The 21,157-nt window shown below is 36.9% G+C and overlaps 1 protein-coding gene across 8 annotated transcripts in view; it reads right to left on the bottom strand.

The window, feature by feature from the left end:
- Window positions 1-21,157, bottom strand: part of ZMYM2 (zinc finger MYM-type containing 2) — an 87,390-nt gene that overhangs the window by 15,488 nt on the left and 50,745 nt on the right. For 7 of the 8 annotated variants that reach the window (XM_054654150.2, XM_054654142.2, XM_077173901.1 and 4 more), the window contains 7 exons: window positions 20,717-20,867; window positions 10,729-10,901; window positions 4,502-4,667; window positions 3,613-3,647; window positions 1,713-1,842; window positions 1,439-1,554; window positions 527-698 (listed from right to left, as the gene is read on the bottom strand). In XM_054654150.2, coding sequence (XP_054510125.2) covers window positions 527-698; window positions 1,439-1,554; window positions 1,713-1,842; window positions 3,613-3,647; window positions 4,502-4,667; window positions 10,729-10,901; window positions 20,717-20,867 — 943 coding nt within the window. The remainder of the gene's footprint in view (window positions 1-526; window positions 699-1,438; window positions 1,555-1,712; window positions 1,843-3,612; window positions 3,648-4,501; window positions 4,668-10,728; window positions 10,902-20,716; window positions 20,868-21,157) is intronic. The other variant, XM_077173904.1, reaches the window with a different exon arrangement.

Consider the following 21,157-nt stretch of genomic DNA (forward strand, 5'->3'; position numbering starts at 1 on the left):
TTACTCTAAATCATGGGCTTTTCAGTTTCCCATGTTTTGCCAGAATGCACAAGAAGCTGAAAGGAAGCATGTCCAGAACAGTTGAGCTGAGGTGTCCAAAGGGGTGTTGGACACACAATGCTCAGTATATAACTGGGGAAGTTGGCTGGGAACCACCAATTGCTGCTCAAGAACAGGCTGGGTCAGTGGGTGGAGAGCACCTGTGTGGTGCATCACTTAGCTTTCTTGTGTTTTATTCCTCCCTCTCCCCTCTTTTAATTGTATTTACTAGTATAGTTAGTATTATATTTTCTTTTGTTTCAATTATTAAACTGTTCTTGACTCACAAGGTTTACTTTTTTTCCCAAGTCTCTTCCCCACTAGGCATGAGGGGACTGAGTGAGTGGCTGTGTGGTACTTAGCTGCCATCTGACATTAAAGTACAATACAACTTCATATAAGACTTCAATGACAAACAAACCCAATCCTTCTAGTCACACACATCCCCCAGCATTCCAAACAGTCAAAAACTCATCAGGAAACTCACTGGCCACATCAGAAGCTTCAGCTTTTCCAACATGTTCAGGTACCACCCCTGACAAGTTCAGTAGCTCAGCTTCCAGAGGATCTCCGGGCACTTTTCCCCTCAGCTCTTCTATTGCTGCTAGGATTTTCTCAGTGCTATCCAGAGTAGTGGGCAAAAAAACTGGAACTGGCACCTGTGCAGATAGGGAGGCAGAGATAATTAGAAAAGAAAAAATGCCACAACAAAGCAATCAACAACCAAAAAAAAAAAGATCTATACTCTTCTTCTGAAAGACAGGGTTGATACAGATTGGAAACAAGTCACTTCAGTGTGAGCAAAATGCTGACAGGTTAAAAACCCAACATGAAGGAGCTAGGAACAGAAGGGATAGCAGGAAAGGATACAGGAAAAAAAAAAAAAGACAAAAAGCTGGTCAAAGAAAGAACAGAAAGGTCTTTGGAACTTCAAACTTGTTTGATTGTAACCTCAGACCAACAGTTTGGACAAATCAACATCTTGTTTTAGTGGCTTGTTTTTTCCTGCTGTTTATCCCACTCTGCCATCCATTCCCAACACAACCTTTTCAGTTTCCTTATTACAAGAACAAACCTTGCTGTTAAAGGCTTATTCAGCATATTCAGCAAAAGCAGAAGTTTCACTCAGAATTGCTCCTAAAAATCCCAGTGGCACAAGATGTTCATACTGGAAGCAGGCAGACAGGTCCTAAAGAACAATCAGGAATCAAGTGCCGCTGTGGGATTCCAATGCTTTTTCAATAAATTCCAATTTTCATTCCAATTTTCAATAAATAGCTCTGCAGCACCCTGCAATCCTTTAGATGGACCAGGAGGAGAACAAGCAGCAGCCCAAGGTGGTCCCACACAAGCATGTGAAGAGATGCCAATTTTAAAATGAAGCTGGAGTCTCACTTACAGGAACAGGAACCGCGGCAGGAATAGGAACATTTTGACTGTACATATTCATAGGCACCGGAACGTAGACTGGTACAGGAATAGGCACTGGGACATACTCTTTTTTCCACTCATCTTCTATTAAGAGAAAAAGGAAAAAGGCAAATACTGCCAGGTATTTAAATATATTTTACACCTGCCATTTAGTGAGAAAAAAAATCAGAATATTTGCAATATGTAATAGTTAAGAAAAAGTTGTAATGAGGAAATTAGTTCTAGCACAGTTCAGGAGTTACCTGTCTGACAAGATTTTGCCTGCATATGAGGTTTACAGTACGTGGCTTTTGTCATTGTCAAAGGCTTGCAAAGAACTGCCTTGTTCTTCATTTCTCTGTTAGGTGTTGGAGAAGGTGGTGGAGCTGAGCCCTGCAGACAAGCAAATAAGAGAAGGTGCTGTTGCACCACACTGATTCCAACACAAAGTTCTTGACTTAATTTATCAGCTGATACTTTTCATAAATGAGATACCGAAGAGGAAGCTCAAAGAAACATAACAACACAACAACAACAGCAGCACCAACTACTATTCTAAAATTGCAAGCTATTCTACATTCCTAATACTGAGCTGCCACTGCCAGGATCATAAGAGGAGGGCTAGCACTTCTGGCTCATTTCCCTTTTTTTTTTTTTTAATTGAAGGTACCCTAAACACGTTTTTCAATGTGCTTAAGTGAAAGAGCCATTTAAGCAATTTTATAACATGAAAAGTAATTTTAGCTGTAAAAAGAGTTAATTATGAGCAGCATGAACAAACTTTAGGCTCAAGATCTAACCTTCTTGAATTATGCCATAGTCCAAAGATGACCTTTTTTTTAAAAAAAAAAAAAAAAAAATTCTGAATGAAAATTCTCTGAACACTTTTTTATTACCTAAAGTATGAGCTTCGAGCTCCCCCTGCTGGCTTTGCAACGGTGACAATAAATAACCTGGGAACATCCTGGAACGTTCAGACTGCATCCTTATGGTCAAGAGGTAAAAAAAACCTCTTGCTCCAGACATGGCTTTTGTACCCTACTACCACTTTTAGAACCTGATTTGAGAAACAAACTCTCAGTTTTATTTGGTAATGTATAAGAAGACTAGCCCCATATGTCCATTTAGATAAGGAAAGAAAGCCCAGTCCTGAGAACAGCAATATGCTCCACCAGGTGTACACTCCCTAAAATATATTTTAAAAATACTGTATCACACATAGCTTTGACATGATCTTTACATGACTGAATTAACATCATTAAACATAAAATACTATAAGTTTTTAACATGACAGCTTAGCTTGTCTGATGTCTCTAGTTACCTAAGTAATTTTATGTTTCTCATAAATGTATTTATATTGTCATCAAAAACTTTCACTTTTTCACTTAAATCTAAGATTTACCTTTGATGCCTATTTGCATTTAAAAGGCAATTCTCTCAGACCTTCCATGCAACAAATAAATCAAAACAAAACTAAGTTTCAAACAAAAAACACTAAGCTAACAGAAAATAATATTAATAGTATTTTTGACAAGCTGAGAAAAACTGAAACTCAGAATGATGAAGGCTGCTGCTCCACTGATGATCCCCACCCTTCCAGACATTGATCCTGCAAAAGGCTCTGCTTCCCTACTCTGTAACAAAGTCAATCAGACCTTGAGCACCTGGAGAATTCTTCCCTTGGGAAGGACAAAATTTAAGAACTGAAGATTTATTTTCAACCTTTTAAAGCTGAGCTACCACCTTAATATTCCAACTGGACAGTGAAATGCTCTTCCTTTTCTATACTCAATAAATACACTAGTTATTCTAAACACATGAGTAAGACACACAGTGTGTTGATCAACTTTTAAGCAACATTTATATGCACTATAGATGTAAAACACAGGGTTGATCATTTAGTTTCCCAGAAGACATTGAAAAGGAAGTATGAATATTTGAAATTTTTATTTCACCTACAGATATGAAAAAGACTAAAAAGTTTATAAATTTAGCTTAGGATCATTCAAAGACACTGATTTTTGGTTTTTAATAGCATCCCTCTAATTCACTGGGATCTCACATTTTAAGTACATCTAATTATGTTTTGTATATATACAGAGAGAGAGAGAGACACACACACACAGAGTTAGATGTAAGAGTGTGTTAAATATATGTACTTACTGTCATTTTTGTCCGGGGAGTTTGACAGCCCTGATCTAAAAGTACAAGGAAACATTTTTAGAATTTTTTTCCCTTTTTCAAAATCAAAGCAAATTTCAGTAAGCAACTCAAGGTAACACCTGTCACCAATATAACATTAAATCAAGAGAACTCATTAGAACCGTATTGCAGGTGAGAACTGCACACAAGACTTTTCCTTCATGGACATCTCCCTACTGATCTCCCTCAACACTCCAGTATTGAGCCTTACACAAAGGCAAATGATAAATCAATGCTCTAGTCAGATGTGAATACAGCCTCTTTCAGAAAAGTAAACACCAAAACATTCAAGTATGAAAATGGCTATACAAAGTAGCTGAGCTGGTATAATTGCATTAATTTAAAAGCTGGTTTATTTGAACTTTGCCTGACTTCCCATTTAAACCACACAAACATGTATTCAGTGCCCATGAGCAAATTTACACAGTACCTACTGCCAACAGAATGGGAAAAAAAAGCAATGTATTCCTCCTGTCTAGATACTTTCATTGTATTTTCATTTCCATTTCACTTATTTTCCTTTCATTCCATTTAATTAATTTTTTTTTTTCATTCCTAGTGCATCTGTTCTCTGTGACCAAAAGGCATTTTGAGAAACGTTTCCACACAGTAAATAATGACAAACTGGAGCACAACAAAAGAGGAAAACATTTTCTCTTCCCATGATGATACAGCACTAAAACTACACTTAACCCAGAACAGCTCAATGATAACAGCTGAAAACAGCTCTGATGATAACATAGAAAAGGATAACACCTAACGCAATTTATTACAACAAATAGATAATTCATGCAGCTTTCAATTTTTCATTGAAAGGAAGCTTCTGGCTTAGCCCTGAAGCAGCACCTACCATAGTGCAGGTTCTCAGGTCCTTTCTGGGTGGCCAGATTGGGCTCGTTCTGCTGGCAGTAGAAGCGGAGCAGGCAGTGCTGATCGCAGAAATGCTTCATCTCACCACGCCACTGCACCTTCTCTTTCAGGACTCCTTGGGACTTACAACAGTCACACCGTACAGCCTTAATGCAAAGGAAGATTTCACATTTTTAAACAGGCCTTGGGAAGACATTATTGTTACATTTTAAAAGGCTACATTTTTAAGAGTACTGAGGATTCAGTACCACTATACAGTTAAGTCTCGCTCATGAACAACAGTTAAGCTCCCTTCCTTTTCAACTGTTTACTGGGGGTTAGCAGCCAGAACAAATCTGCTTTGCTTTAGTAATTTGTCACTATGTAAAGAAAAAAATAAAATTGCTCACTTTTAAAGAGTCATGAAAAAAAAAAATAATTTTGTGCATCAATTTTAATTAATTTCATTGAAGCATTCTGCAAAACAAAAGCAGAAAGTGTTAGGCTCCTTAATGACTCTATTGAACTGAGGACAAACACAAGCCATTTTTTCTACTTTCAAGATCTAGCAGGCTTTTTTTGTTTGTTTTAAAAAAGAATCAAAAGTTTTAAAAAGTCACCAAAAGAATAATTTCTCTAGGTATGAAATCAGCATAAATGTTTTTTATATTTCCATTGTTTTAGTAGTTTGGCAACAATTTTAAATTACAGTTCTATAGTTCATCCAAGTTTCTCTATGATTTATAAACAACATTTTCTCTCAAAAAAAAAGAGGACTCCCCCAAAATTTAGTTAGCATGTAACTTGGAAACTCAAACATTTCAGCAATATATCCTTCATGAACTTGCATGTTAATTTAATGAGGCATCACTAAGGCAATGTTCTTCTCCAGAATAGATTCTACTGCATTTCATCTGCCACGCTATAAATTACTACCTGAACAGTGGCAGCCTCAATTTCACATCGTCCAGTAAGCAAATAACTGTTTGCACTACAGCTTGCCTCGGTATTGCTTGCAACCTCTATCCTAAAGCAGACCTTAAAAAATTCAAAACTTTAAAGATGCTCAGCAATCCAAAGTAAGTCAACCTAATAATATAGCCAGGAGAGGAAGAGGGAAGTTATAATATATGCAACATAAAACATTAATACATAAAACCATACACAACATTGCAGTTATGCATGAGGCTCTGATGGCTTAAAAAAACAAAACAAAACAAAACGAAGTCCAACTGTAGTTTTTGTGACTCCAAAAAAGTATGAACAAGCCAATTAGTTCCAATTTTAAAAATAATTAAATGTGTAGTTTCTTCTCTGTATTTGAACAGTGTGGTACTATCCCCTAGCAGTGTAAGAAATTAAGCTCTCAGTTGTAATTTTCAAGTATTTAAAGATGATACGTAGAGAGGCTCTTTTCTAACAGTATAACCAGCATAAATTGGGAGCAATTGAAGCTGCAGCTTCAAGATCACCTCACACTAAGCATCAGGTGGCCCTGGAAGAGCAGGTATTTCTCTTCTCAGTGCAGGTAGCAGCAGCAGTGCTTATGCACCTGTAGGGCACACAAGGTCAGAGGGCTTACAGCACTGCATCATCCCCATCCTCCCTCAATTTTTGTTATATTTGTCACTTGGACTTTCCACTGATGCTGATCCACAGTTCCCTCTGCAGATCACCTCAGTGGGACAAAAGAGAAAGTAAGCTTTATTCTCAGAAGGGAGTGGGGAAGAAGGTAAAATGTAGAGGTAGATAGATAGAATGTTGCCAAAATAGCGTAGATTTAACCAGTTCAGGAAAGCCGTGAATTCACACCTTTAAGGCAGATGCAACTTCCAAAGCCACCAAAAGACTGAAATATCAGTAGGAGAAAAAAAAAAAAAAAAAAAAAAGGTATAATTCACTCTAAATTTAAATCTCAAACCCACCTAACACTGATTAAGAATGACAGCTGACTCACGTACAGAAAAGCCCATCTATTCTGACCTGCTGCACGCTGCTTGACTATCAAAGCACCACTTTCTGCTCATTTTTCTCTCCTTCAAAGAAAGAAAAAGGGGTCAAATCTTGTCAAATCCAGCAACTACAGCCTTCCTACAGCAGGGGCTGTTGTGATAGGATAGGGAGAAATGGTTTAAAACTGGAGGGTCAGTTTAAGATTAGATATAAAAAAAAGATATAAACTTAGACTAGATAGAAGAAAGAAGTTTTTCAGAATGAGGGTGAAACACTGGAACATGTTGCCCAGAGAGGTTATAGATAGGTAAACTTTTAAGGTGTGATGGGGCTCCAAGCAACCTGCTCTCACTGAAGAAGTCTCTGCTCATTGCAGAGGTGTTGGGACTACTCAGCCTCATAAAGGTCCCTTCCAACCCAACTATTCTGTGATTCTTTCATTCCTGCAACTGTTCTCTCCCTCTTCTGGTTTCCTTTTTCATTTAGGCTTTTGAATAAGTATTCTAATGTCTCTCCTGGGCTTCTACTAAATTATTTAGGTAAAAAAAAATTGGTTTGCTTCTGCATGGAAATTTCTATTCCTCAGGAAATCTGAGATTCTTTCAGTGACGCTTCCCTTCTCATCTCTACATTTACTACACTTGAATTCTACTGTTTCTGTAATTCTGTTTACAGTCAATGTTATACACCATTCCATGCACTGAAGTTTCCTGCTGTTTGCTCACCCACTTCCCTGACCATCAAATTTATTGAAAGTGAATATGAATTAAAGATTTTTGTGATATTTCATGATTTTTCCTTCCTTCCTTCCCCTTTTCATTTGTTTTCATCTGGGATATTCGCACTAAATGTTAACTGAATCTCCAAAATACCTGCCTCAAGTCTGCTTATCTCTGTGTTCCAAAAAGCCCATCTCTGCTTGCTGTACTTGCACTGCATAAGTCCTTTGCCACTCCTAACTGCTTTTTGGTACATTTCTTTTCCCATTACATGTTCAAATGGACATGGTGATTAGTATAAATCACTAATGTTTGCCCCAAATTTGGGTTAAAAAATAAAATTTCCGTATGTGGGGCTTTTATTTATATTTTTAATTCCTCCATCACCTGTTCCTAATGTTCTCCAATGGTGTGGACTGCTATTAACTTCACCTAATCTTAGCTGTTTATTCCAGCTTCAATTGCAGTAAATAGGAAACAAAAGCTGTTCCCAGAGAGTGAGTGAGTATAAAAGAAGATCAGCTGTTCTGAAAGAGTACTTACTGGAGGTTGAGATGTCTAACTAGAGAATGGCTGAATTCCAACAACAGAAATTCCACAAGGCTGTCTTGCTGTCTTTACCATTTTGATTAATGCTGGCTTCACTTTCAAATTTTACCACTGCTGACAATCTTTGCTGAGCTCACCTGCCACAGTGACTTTTCCTTGCCTCAGACTGTAGTTCCCCACCTCCTACCTCCTCTTTGCTGCAGACACCTGACCCTCACTGTATACAAAGCCATCACTGCACATGCTGAGTCTGATCAATTCTCCACTGTGGCCTCGTGCGACCTGTGAGGCTACAGGGGAGAACCAGACAGTACTTCAGCTGCAGTCCTGTCACCAATGTTTCTCAGTGTGTTTAAAGAAACAGATTTCTGCGCTGTTCTCAGGACTGTATACTCTTTTTAAAAGTAATTTCAATGTTCTAATTAATCAAATGATTGAAACTGTCCTCAAACATCAGGCTACGTTAAGATTTATACTGACGTTTCCCAGGCATTTTCAGGATTAACATCTAAACCATTGCCTGCAAGTTTACAGGAGGAGCTCTGAAAACTTAAGGAGCTAACCTCAAGACACCCACAATTTCACCTCTTGTCTCAGAGGTGCATGGGACCTAAAGAGTAGAAATTTCCTCAGAACTTGGCACCAACTGCAGCTGTTGTTCAACAAATGATCAGGACTAAAACTATTCTTTTACATTTCACTGCCTCATATTAGGTTTAAAGGACTCTTACCTAGGTAAGTCTAATGAACTTTTAATGGAGTTGTTGTGCTTCTACTATTGTTAACTTCTTTGGGCTTTCTGAGAAGAGAATTTTGGCATTCAGGGAAGTGCTCCCACAATACTTGATTCTTTTAAAAGGTTACAATGTTTTCCAGATAATATTACATGAGAAAGATGTGTCCATAAAAAAACATAGACAAAGAAGATGGAGACAAACACTTGTTTAATGAACACAATGATGGTGTTAAAACATTACTAAGTTATTACTACTTATTCTCTTCATGTATACATTCATTGAAACTCCAAAATAACACTGGACATTGCATAAATGAGACAAAGCTCATACACATGTAACTATTCTTTTAAGAAGCTAACAGACAAAACAGCTAATGAAGTACAAACTCAGAGAATGGTCCTTATCTATTCTGTCTTCCCATGTTTTGATCATTGTCTATTTTGGCTACATAAGAATACTGAGCTAACAATGCACTACCAGATCTAAGGTATCTGGAGCAACTTCCATAAAGTGGGAGAAGTTATCAGCAAGGATGTAAAGAAATAAAAAAGAGAATTTTAGCAAAAGACACAATTTCCCAAAACCTATTATATGTCTTTCCCATGTAATAAATCTCAAGCTTTTTTAACCAAAACTCAATTGCATTAAGGCTTTAAGAAGCACTTGAAAAAAATTACAATTAACAATTCTTAATTGGAATCCTAGTTACACTAGCAAGTGTAACATTCAAAAAGTAGAAGTATCTAACACATCAAAATTATCAAATATCAAAAGTTACCAGCAAATCTCTTTAAATTGCCTTTTTATGACATCAGATCTAACTTTGCTGTGACACAGTACCAACAGCATTTATTCAGACTTCATGGGCCAATTATTACCTTATCCCATGAATCAAGATAATGTGAAGCCCAAGTTTTCAAGTGGTCTCAAAGCTGAATCACAGCACAAGCTTCCACAGAAGCTTAGCCACATTAAAGTAGTTTGGTATGCACACCTCCAGACTAAATTCTTTGCTGAATCATCAAAAGATTTCTAAAGCACACCAAAGATTTAAGTTCTCTACCAGAAGGCACTTTTTTCACAGGGATAAATTTAATCTCACACCCCATGTTTTAAGGCATATCGATAGATTAAATATGACTGTATGAAGTTAATATTTTAGTTAAGACCTTTGCAGCCAAGCTCTGTCACCCTATTTTCATGTGAGACAAAAGAAACACATTGTTGTCTTCAGAAGTTTTCTTTTAGGAATGTCAAATAAGATCCTACATACATTACTCAAAATAAAGAATTTACAGTGTGTGGCTGTAACATTTCTAGAACCAGACATTCCAAAATATCCGATATATCTTCATATTCAGTTCTTTTATGGTAGGTAGATCGTCTTGAATTACAGGACTTGTATCTAGCCCTCTAACATTTCAAGTTTTTTACTGCCTTCCAGGCTGTGTGCAGAGTTTTGGTACGGTGATGAATTTTGTACTGTCTTTTTGGCAACTGCATCCACAGTGTAGCTCTTGTTTTGAAATTATCAGTGTAGCTTTCCAGGACGTTCACACCAGAGATCAAATATTTTATCCATGGCACTAATCGCAGGTTAAACCCAGTCCAATTTCATCTTTTCCTTTCAAAAAATGTAAACAAAAAAACTCTCATTGTGAAGTCTTTGCTGGTGCTTCACAAGGCAGTTAAGCTTCCAGAGACTTAGAAATAGATGCTATCTGTTTGATTTAAACTGTTATTAGAAATCCATTTGGTCTTGCTTTTTCCTTTGGCATCCTTTCCACTGGGAAATACTGAACAATCAAAGCCTCTGCAGTTCAAACTGTGGGAGAAGGGAAAAGGCAAAAAAGGAGGCAAAAACAGGAACAAGAAAAACTCTGCTAATGTCAGTGAACTCAAGGTTTCCAGCTGCTACTAACAGCGTTTTCAACATTCTGAATACACATTAAAGAAGTTTTGACAAGAAAAATGTGGCATTAACTGAGAAAAAAATTGGAATTGTAAAGTAACAAATATACATACTAATTTTTTTTGTTTTCTGTAACTCGAGACTTCCTTGCCAAATGAATTAATAAAATCAGACGATAGAAATGCTGCTCTAAGATCTACAAAAAATGAAATTATGAACTTAATACATTTGCTTATTCTATAGCAAATGCTTTGCTGAATTAAGCCATATTTGCTGCACAGTCCTTGAGATATCCTCACATGTGCATTTTTGGTTTTTTTAATTGTGGAGCTCTCGTCAAAAATTCTGAGTTACTTGCCTTGTAGTACCAGTCCTGAAATTTTTTACAGCACTCTTCACTGCAGAAATCTCTCACTACACCATCAAGTTCCTTAGTTGCTCCCTTTTTGCACAGCTGTGAGCAGTAATTACAAGTAACACATCTCAGTCCTAACCGTCTTGCAAAGTCTTGTTTATATAGCAGCTTGCAGCCTGGAAACAGATTTTAAACATTAGGAACAAAGTAACTTTCACAGAGAGATATCACAGTTAAGAGCTAAATATTGAAAATTAAATGAATACAACAACAGCTAACAACTGGGGCTTCAGACAAATTCAGGTTGCACAGATATATATCTATACTATATTTCAAGACATTTTTTACCCAAATACCTTTCCTGCACAACTCTATGGTTTCCTGTGATGCCTGCATTTTTTTCAAAACCCTATGCTGATTTTTTTCCATCAAATCCCTGAATAAACAGTCAGGAAAAAAATACATAATTTTCTTTTAATATAGACCCATGCAAAAACATTGACTTGGAGTTACATTGCTCAGTTACACATCCTCAAAATGCTAGAGATCCAGACAATGCTATCTACTAGAAATACCTATCTTCATGGATCAACTTAAATTTTATTACTACCTTTATTTATATTAATACAACAAACCACTTAAAATAACTCATTAATATTTAAGAACACTAATATGTACAAAATTACCTCAGAACTGAGGGATTTCTTAAAAAATGTAACAGTAAAGCAAGTAATGATCAGTAGTGACAGTTACGCAATGACAGGAAATTACACATGAAATTTGTGAAGAGTTTATATGCAATTAATATTTTAATTTTTTTTTTTCCCCACACTGGGGTGGGGGTGGAGATGCTGGTTATTTTGGTTTTGGTTGGTTGTTTTGTGTTGGTTTGGTTTTTGGTGGGTTTTCTTCTTTGGTGGGGTGTTTTTGTTTTTTTATTTACTGTGCAGTCATACTTTCAAGGTTGCAATAATGACAGCTATATTCTTCCATAATCTGATCCTCCCTCAAGCAAATCAGAAAGACATTCTACCATATTAAATGCATTAAAAGGTGAATACTGTAGCTATTATATAGGCTATTTTCAGAATATATTGTATTTAAATGACCTCAAATCTAGTGCCCATTCAGCTGATGCCTAAATCATATACTGTATACCTCTGTAATTGTCCTAATTTTACAGGAGAGAACAGACTGAGAAGATGAAGTAACTCTCCAAATTGAACACCGGAGGGACAAGATAACATTTACACAGACCTTTAACTAAGGAACTGCACCTGCTCTTATGATGTACCAAATATCACAGCACCACCAAAGATGAGAACTCAAGTCTTCCAAGTGTCCACTCTGCTAGGATGTGTGTATATAATCTAACAGATACAGACTTCTGTACTTCTGGTAAGTTATGAAACTCAGTATGCAAGATCCATGCTGTACTTCCTCTGCCATACAGAATATAAAAATACTATAATGTATTTGGTAATTTCGATTATGTGACTTCTGCTGTTGTCTATTAGGGCAGAATTAATATGTGTGAAACTGAGATACTATTTTTAAATCACTAAAAGCACAAGAATGCAAATGGAAAATGCAGCAGACTGAATCTTCCAAAAACAAAAGGTTATTGAGAAACTTAAACTTGTAATACAACAAGCTTTGCTAACAAATTAAATTTGCTAGTAATGGCAAAACAAGACATTTATAGAATATTGTACAAATAAGACACTGTAGGTAATTTGGTTTAAAGTGTTTTTGTTGGGGTTGTTTTTTTGTTTCTTCTTTGGGTTTTTTAAGTTCTTCAACAACAGAATAAAAAAATTACTAGCACAGATGGAAAGTGCCATATCCAGAAGCCATCCTTAGAGTGCAAATGATTTGGACTTTTAAATACATTGCTTTGAAGGAAATAACAATCCTAAAGATAACAGTGTGTGCAAGCTATTAGTTACAAGTACCAATTAAAAGCAAAATTTCTTGCCAATATTTTCTCCTGCTGGCTGTATCTCTCATTATTGCATGGAGCATCATATTCTTTCCACTTCTTTACAATTCCAGAGATATCTTAGCACCACAATGTATCCTCCTCTTCAGTGGTCTCTTAGAAGAGCCACTCAATGCTGCATCACACTTTCAAAACTACAGACTTAGAAACACTCTTCTACTACCAACCAGGCAACCTATGTCCATCTGCTAAATAGTTTTCAAAAAGGAATGGAAAAAATAAACATTTTTCTTGGCTGCTGAACTACAGGAAGCAAAGTTGAAGATGATGCAGCTATTTTATTTTTAAAAGTTATCAGGTAAGAAATTTTCCACTCTACAGTCAAACATCTCCCACATCTCTGTGACTCATGGAAAATTATCAGTGATCATTAAATAAGGGGAAACAAAAGTCAAAAATTCCAGCCCTCAAGACCTAAATGCCTGGAAAACATGGGGTTTTTTACAGATCACTGACTGCAGGTCTTCTTGCTGAAGGAGGCCTCTACAGAAGATAAAAAACCCATTTTTGGATGTTGATGGTAGATTTTCAGAACACTGAAACTTGCTAAAGTAGAATCTATACAAAGTCTTCCTTTTGCAACATCATGAGCAAAATTCTACAGATTTGTCTGAAACTCTTTTATGTATTTGTAATAGGTAACTTAATCTATGGGGCCAGGGAAATACTGGTTTAGTTTCAAGATCTTGTGACTTCAAAGAAAGAGAATCTGAAATGCCTTTCTTAGGTCCTCAGTAGCCTGCAGTCCAGTATATATGATTTTATTACAATGCTATGGTTTTGACTGAAAGAGTAAGACTGTTTGTATGGATAGAAGTATTTGACTTTGGCAAAACAGATTCTAAGCTCCAACAATTTGGTCTTCTCTTGCACAAGAGAAATTCTGAATCAACATAACAGTAATACCCATGTTGGCCTTGTAGATGTGACCATGAAGATGGCTTTGATTTACAGCACACTCTGAATGAGCAATGCAGAAAGCACTGAATGTCTGACCTTTCTAATATAAACACTAGAATCCTAAGGGGTTGTTCAGCCTAACTCCCCTGGGGACTTGGGGTTCATAAGTATAAGCCTGCCTAAAACAGACAGCTGATAGTCCCAACATTTTGAACAAAGAGATCTGATTGTACTCAGGTAAGTTCCTCAAGATTTCTGCTACAACACCAGACCCACAAGTTACAGTGGGATCAGATAAAAACCTCTACTGCTTTAAAGTGCCTTGGAGAGAAAACAGCTCTTACTTTGAAAGAAACTATAAGCACAGGTTATCTGGCTCAAGCTACACCAGCCATTAATTACAGTCTTTATTGAAGTTCTAACACCATCTCACAAGCTGGCTGTCTCAGAAACACCCTTTTCAGAAGTATCTCCAACTCAAAATCTGAAGCAAACAAAAACTAAGTAGGTGAGAATCTGCTAACTTAACATAACATGTCCTTAATTACATTATTAGAATTCTGGCTTCCAAGCAAAACCCAACACAAAAGCTGTATCTTAAGAGCCCTGAATTTTGGTCCCCCACATAAATGGTAGAGAAAGAAATGATCTGAACACATACAAGAGAAGATTGCTGACAAGAAAGCATCCAGGCAGCTCCTCAAAACCTTTACCTCAGGGAAGTTCTAGGTTAAGAGAGCTTTCTTTCTCTTGGCAGATGCAAGATCTCTGCCAGGTTCAGCCCAGCAGAGTTGGCCACAGCAGAAAACCCTGCTTCACTTGACTGACTGTAGACCCAGTGCAAGTAAGCTACTAAGAACGTGGTCTTAACTCTACCAGCAGCACCTACCTGAATTACAGGAAGTTCAGTACATTTCTACATCAAGTAGCTGTGTAAAAAGAAATGCTGAACCAGAAGTAATCCTGAGTCCTCAACACCAGTCCCTTTTTACCACAGGGACTAACATATTTTATAAAAAGTAGTTGTTCCACCCTAAAAGAATTAGGGTTTTACCTCTGAAATCCTGTTCTTCCTAAACTACCTTTGTCCTTCAAGTAACACTCAAAACTTGTTTTTTTCTCATCTTGGAGTAACTTCAATTGTTACCCGCTCTAGAGAAGAATAACAACAGGCCTTCAGCATCACAAGCTACATCTTGGAAGCTTTCTGGAGCTATATTCCTTCCAGATTTTTCTGCTCCATCTCCCTCTGTACTGATTTGAATGCAAAACCTCTTCCATACCCACACTGCTATGACCTGCTCTATCCAGATTCATAACAAACATTATTATTTTTAGGAAAACAGAAGCAATGTATCCAAATTCTGGATCCTGCTTGGATTACTGTTAAAGTAGACCCTATCCTCTTCTGTGAGAAGAGGAGTTATGTGTACACATACCCCTTCCTTCCTTGTCTTCACCTCAGGAACCTTTTATTATAATTCAATCCAATCTTATACAACTTCAGTTTATCCTACTATTTCCTGATATTAGGTACTATCTCCTTCCATTCTCCTCCCTCCTACTCCAATCTAGTTACTCATGTTTTGCTTATTCTTAAATCTTTTCAGGTTGATAATTCTTTCACGTTGATAAGAAACATCTTTTTAAGCGTTCTTCTTCTCGTGCTCATAATCTCAGCACATTAAATTGCATCACCCCTTATCTGCACCACTCAATGCTGTCTTTGCTCAAAGAACTATATCAAACCTCTTTAAAAAAAGATACAACAGTGGAATTAACACTGAAGAATGAAAATCTAACAAGGACCGCTGCTGTCGAACAATGCACAGGATTTCACTTGATATTCTGTAACATGTTATCAATTATCTCTCCACAAAGAAAAACAAAAATTTCAAGACTCAGTATGTGTACAGAAATTTTAAATTATATTACTTTAACACTGTCAATGTTCTCCCTCTACAAAGGGAATGGAAGATAAACAATCTCTTCCAAAGCATAGTTATACCTTTCCATTTCTCAGCTACAAGAATACTGTAAGAAATATCAAAACCAAGGTTAACAAGTTAAAACTGTCCAGTAATTTCAGAAGAGACGCAACCAAGAAGCACTAACTGGAAACTACATCTACACTGAGACTCTTCCACAAGTGGAATACCACAAGAACCAATTGTCCAGCTCTTCCATGTGTTTGTCTAGGAGGTGCAGAACTTTGCTTTCTTTCAGCATAGCCAAAAGCCTTCATTTGGTGCTTCTGTAGCGAAGGAGCTTGTTAAATATCTCCTAAGGGACTTGCCAGAATTGAATATGCTGTCCCTCTTACCTTAATTCATTTCTATAAGCAAAAAATATTATTTTAGCTTTTACAGTAACAAAATTTGTTTGAGACAGTCATCTGTGGCTCAAAGATTTAAAACCAGACTACTTAATCAGATGACAAGGCCTGAACAGTCATGGCCACAACCATGGCCTCTGTGCCACCAGAGTTCCCTAAAGACAACTGCCATAGCTCACTGAGATGCCAGGAATGTCCCATTCTAACTTCTGTCCACAGCACACTAAGCATGTCAGAGTGTCTCAGGACCAGGAATCTCTGAATACCTCCAACATTCACTTCTACTTTTCCACTAACCCAGTTTGTAGGAAAGGAATATCCTCCTGCAGTAACAACATGGCTCCTGCAATTGTGAACGAGTATTTTTACAGATCACGCATTTTGCAGTATTTAAGATGTGTTCTGCTTTTTACTTGTCCCCTTTTGCCAGGATATCCCAACTCAGCACCAAACAAAGCTTTAAATGAAAGCCACAAGGAAAGTGACATTTCAGGTTAGAATTTATCTCAGGAAGGACACTGCCAGAAGAAGTGGTCATGAGCAAAACCAAACTAGGCACCGTAGCAAGATCAAATTATTTCAACATGGCAGGCCTCCATCAAGAGCTGTTGAAAGGGACATAAGAGCTCTGTGAAGCACAAATCCTAGAGTGTGTAAAAGGGTGATTTCACACTGTCTTCAAAAATATCTGTACGTGAGCCCAAATTCCGTACATTTTATTTTCAAAAGCAGTATTGGTGCCTCTAAAAAAGATAGTTGCTAATGTAAACTATTAAAAAAGCTGTGTTTGAACAGTTTCTGTAGCTCTCACTTTAAAAATAATGAGACCAAACATCAGGAACAAAGAGACTCATACAGGGTTGATGGCAACTCCCTTTGTCTAGGGGGACATAGCAGCTCAGCACGACAGGGACTGTGCACCAACCCTTCCTCAGCCCATCCACCACAGAAGCCCAGCAACTCTAACTAAGTCTCAGCAACACTTCATATCACACATCAGTTTTTACATAATTTTTTTCCTGTTCCTAATAACAACAGGAATTGCTATAAATATCAGGTAGTATCCTAATTGATTGTGAAACACTGGAATGTAAGCACCTCTACAAAATTTAACACACCTGTGTTTAGGCTATCTCAGTATCTGTAGTATTTTCATATAATTCTAAAAATTAATCAACTAATCATTTAATCAGATACTTTGCCAAACAATCCACTGTGCAGCACTAGTTGGGAAAATCCCACTCTAAAACCTACAATGCTTTAACTGAGTATACACTTTATCTAGAAGAAGGTAGAATTAATTACCTAAACTTATTTTTCCACTTGTCAACTCTACAATATTTTAAGAGGTTATCTCTACTTAGATGAAACATCAGATGTTTTCAGAGAAAATTCTATGTCTGCATTGAGTTTCACTTGTAGAAGCTGTAATTCCCAGAAATTTACTAGCAGACTATCAGGGTGATAGTACAGTTGCTAGTTTGACAGCTGTCTTTTATCTGTATTATCCATTTGAAAAGAATTCCCAAGTATCACATAACTGAGCTACTCCAACAGCTTAATCACCTTCTCCCTCCTAGAAGAAGACAACCACATAAGAATCAGTGTTATTACAATTTGCATTATAAAATTATTATGCCTGTGTTGTTTACGTCATAGCACTTAGTTCTACTGGAAAGATGAATTAAAGAAGTCTACAAATAAAATAAAATTATGGTGATACTCATAATAAAATAGTTTCATTGCTGGATTGCCAAAGACTGACTTGCTCTCTCAGACTCTCAGAAGGAGTATGTATTACAAAAAACAAAAAAAAAAAACCACTCCCGAAATATCCCAAACCCAGTAATTTGAAGATTTCCTCAGGATTAAAAACTTGTACAGCCTATCCTCAATTGTCACTCATGTAACTACATACATAAAAATCCACAAACTACTTCTTAATTTAGCATACATAATACATATCTTTTTTAATTTAGACGTAGATATTTTGGAATGCAGCATTCTAGTGGCAAAACACCAGGACAGCCTCAGCACCAGTGGAACAGATTAAACTCTTTCATCTACTCTGTTAGGGTTGTTCATTCTCCACATAGTATCCAATTTTTGGACAAAAACAGAAAAACCATCCTATACTGCATGAAGGAAATTAATAACCATGTTCAGCACAAAACCTAGGTCAGTTCTAATCACACCTTATTAAAATGGAGGTTTCAGCTACCTCCTGCACATGTTTTGAAGTGTCTCAAGAGAAACATATAAAGAAACAGAGCTGGAATAAAACCACACAGAAATACTGATCCACGAGACTTTAATGTGGGTGCCAGGGTCTGTGTGTAACTATATATGGATATGCATGTGTGAAAAAACCCTTCAGGTATGAAGAATGGGAGCAATGTCATCTTCAGTACTCCAGCTGAGCAGCTGTAAGCAGTCAAGGGATATTTGTGGTTGATCTTATATATGCTTTCCCATCAGTCTGCACAAAGGTGAACAAGTAAGTACACTTGCAGAAACTTCAACACGTGTTTAATTTCTGAATTTATCTAGGAGCATTTTATAAACACTCCCCTGAAAATTCTCCACATTTTCCCTTGAGGGTTCAATTTCTTCCAAAAATGCCAGCAACTTTTGTGACTGAGTACCTCTGGCTATTCCTTCTCAAACTGTGATACGTTGTCTTCCAATGAAGAATAATTGCATGCTCAAAAAAATAATCTGTGTTGGTGAGGTTCCTTGAACAATGTGCAATATCAAAACTGGAATGGCCTCCACATCCAAAAAACATTTGGTACTTGAACTGGTTTTGTTATCTTACAAACAGTTGGACATATATCTGGAAAAAGACTTTGAAATTAAGGACAAACCAATGATATTTAGGTGCCTGGAAAAGGGGGAAAAATCTATCACATCTGATGATGGAACTTCTATTTGTTGACCTCCAGAAGTCCACCAAAAGTCCTGGCCCTGTCTTTCCCACATCAGATCAAAGCATGATTCATTCTTGGATTGTACTGTTTCTGCAGTCATCGATGACAACTGATGGTTTTCCTTCAAAATAAATGGTCAACGGTTCCTTCAGAATTTCTGTCCAGGTCATTGGTTTATTTGCAAGAGGAACACGTACAGCTCTTTGTCATATGCATCACAAAGTAGACCTCACCTACAGCTGGCAGGTATACACTGTATTTATTCAAGTTATGATCTACTTAATGGTGCTTTTGACTATCTTCTCTCTATTACTCAGTGATTCAGCAGCAAGCTGATAAACTTTGTCTATATGGTAACATTTTGCACATTCACCATCACAAATTTAGTATTTATCCTTGAGCTGGCAGCCCAGCACCTGCAAACTCAAGACCCGCACCTATACACCTGGCAACATATTCCTCCCACACAGTATCTCTATTTAAACAGGAGAGACTGTTTTTATATCTTTTCTTCCTCAAATTTTCCCATAGGAAACACAAGTCCTCACTTACTTCAAGCCTCCTCATACAGAAGTAGTAATGGCATAGGTGGCATTATGAATCCTACTCATTTCATTGTGACAGCCCCCCCAGCTTTAAACTGAAGGAGTAATAAATAGTCACAGTAATAGAAGCATATATTTTTAATCTCCAGAAAAGTATCTTGCTCTTGTTTGAATGTATTCTGTGGAATTGTTTCATTTACAGAAACAATTTCTAGCTAGAGGTTGCTGAGCTGATACACTGTAAGGCTGGGCCTTCATGTGTCTGTTTTTTACCCTCCAGCTATCACTTTCCAGTCCAGAACAACACACTCCATTGTCCAGAAACAACAGACTGCAGAGTCCCGAGCTGTAAGGGAATGGCATGGACGAAAGATTGCCTTCAGCCCTGCATTCCAACCCTTTCCAGCTTAACAGGATCCTCCTACAAGTAAACTCCCATATCTACTATTTCATCTGCCTGCAAATAGAAATCTTCCACAGAGGTCTTATCAAATGACATTGAAAGTGTTGCTGTTATAACTAAAGAAAAAAATATTCACCATATTTGGGAATAATAGGTCATCCAAACTTGTAGGTAAACTTCTAAGATCATGATTAAATACCAGTACCAAAGAAGAGCTCACCAGAAGTGGAAAGGATAGGTCCTTGTTAAAAATCTGTTTTTCTATTTTCTATTGAAACCATGCTTTAATGCAACTTAGAAGAAACCCAGGCCCATGGAGTTCCCTTTTACTTTGTTTTCTTTTTGAAAATTCAAGTAATTAGTCTAGCAAATTGTAGTGACAGTAATCAACACACAGCAATAGGCATCATTCAAGTTATTGCTTAAGTATCCATTCTAAGCCAACATAGAACTCTTACTGTTATACTTAATTTAGAAACTGCTAATCAAAGAGAAAGTTTGGTGTTCATCAGTGCAGGTAATGTTGTATATGCACTACTGCATACATTTTTAAAATGAATGTGTAATATTTTGTGCATATGTATGTATGCAAAGTGCATAAAGGTGTATGTATTTACACACACACACACACTGAAGAATGCTACCCCTAACCTAGACTAAGTGGTGAAAAGCTCTAAAGGCAGCTCAGATAAATTAAAAAGTACCTGCACTAATAATACCAGCTACAATGACTTCAATAACAGTAATGAAGTGACTTCTAGTTTAGCCGCAAGTACAACAGAATGAGTTGTAACCTTGAATCTTAACATATAAACAAAGTAAGTAAACTGCAGTAGAATAACCAATACCTCAGGAAAAAACCAAACACATACATACCTTCACTGCAAAAGGGTCTTTTGATACCAGAGAAATTCACTGTTTCATGGAGCGTTTTCTCTTCCTGACAGTATTCACAGTATGTAACTATGCAGTGCAGTTTCTTATAATCATCAGAACATGCTCTGCTGCAGAACTGATACACTTTGTTCTAAATGCAAAGTTGCAAAGCATCATGAATAAGGTTAATGGATAAAATCTTAAGGTCTAACTAGTGCAACTTGAACTGACAGTTGCCATTAAGACAATTTACAAAGTAAACTGAAGTGCAAACGCATAATTAGAGTGTGACTTCTAATGCTAAAAATTTACAAATACCAATTAAGCTGACAGTGCTACAAATACTCATAATTTCACATGAAAACACTGAACAGAAAATATGCCACTCAATCTCAGCATATCCTCTTTAGATACTTCTCTCCGTTCATAAAGAAGGGTAAT

This window comes from Agelaius phoeniceus, chromosome 2, assembly GCF_051311805.1.
Source record: "Agelaius phoeniceus isolate bAgePho1 chromosome 2, bAgePho1.hap1, whole genome shotgun sequence".
NCBI lineage: Eukaryota > Metazoa > Chordata > Aves > Passeriformes > Icteridae > Agelaius > Agelaius phoeniceus.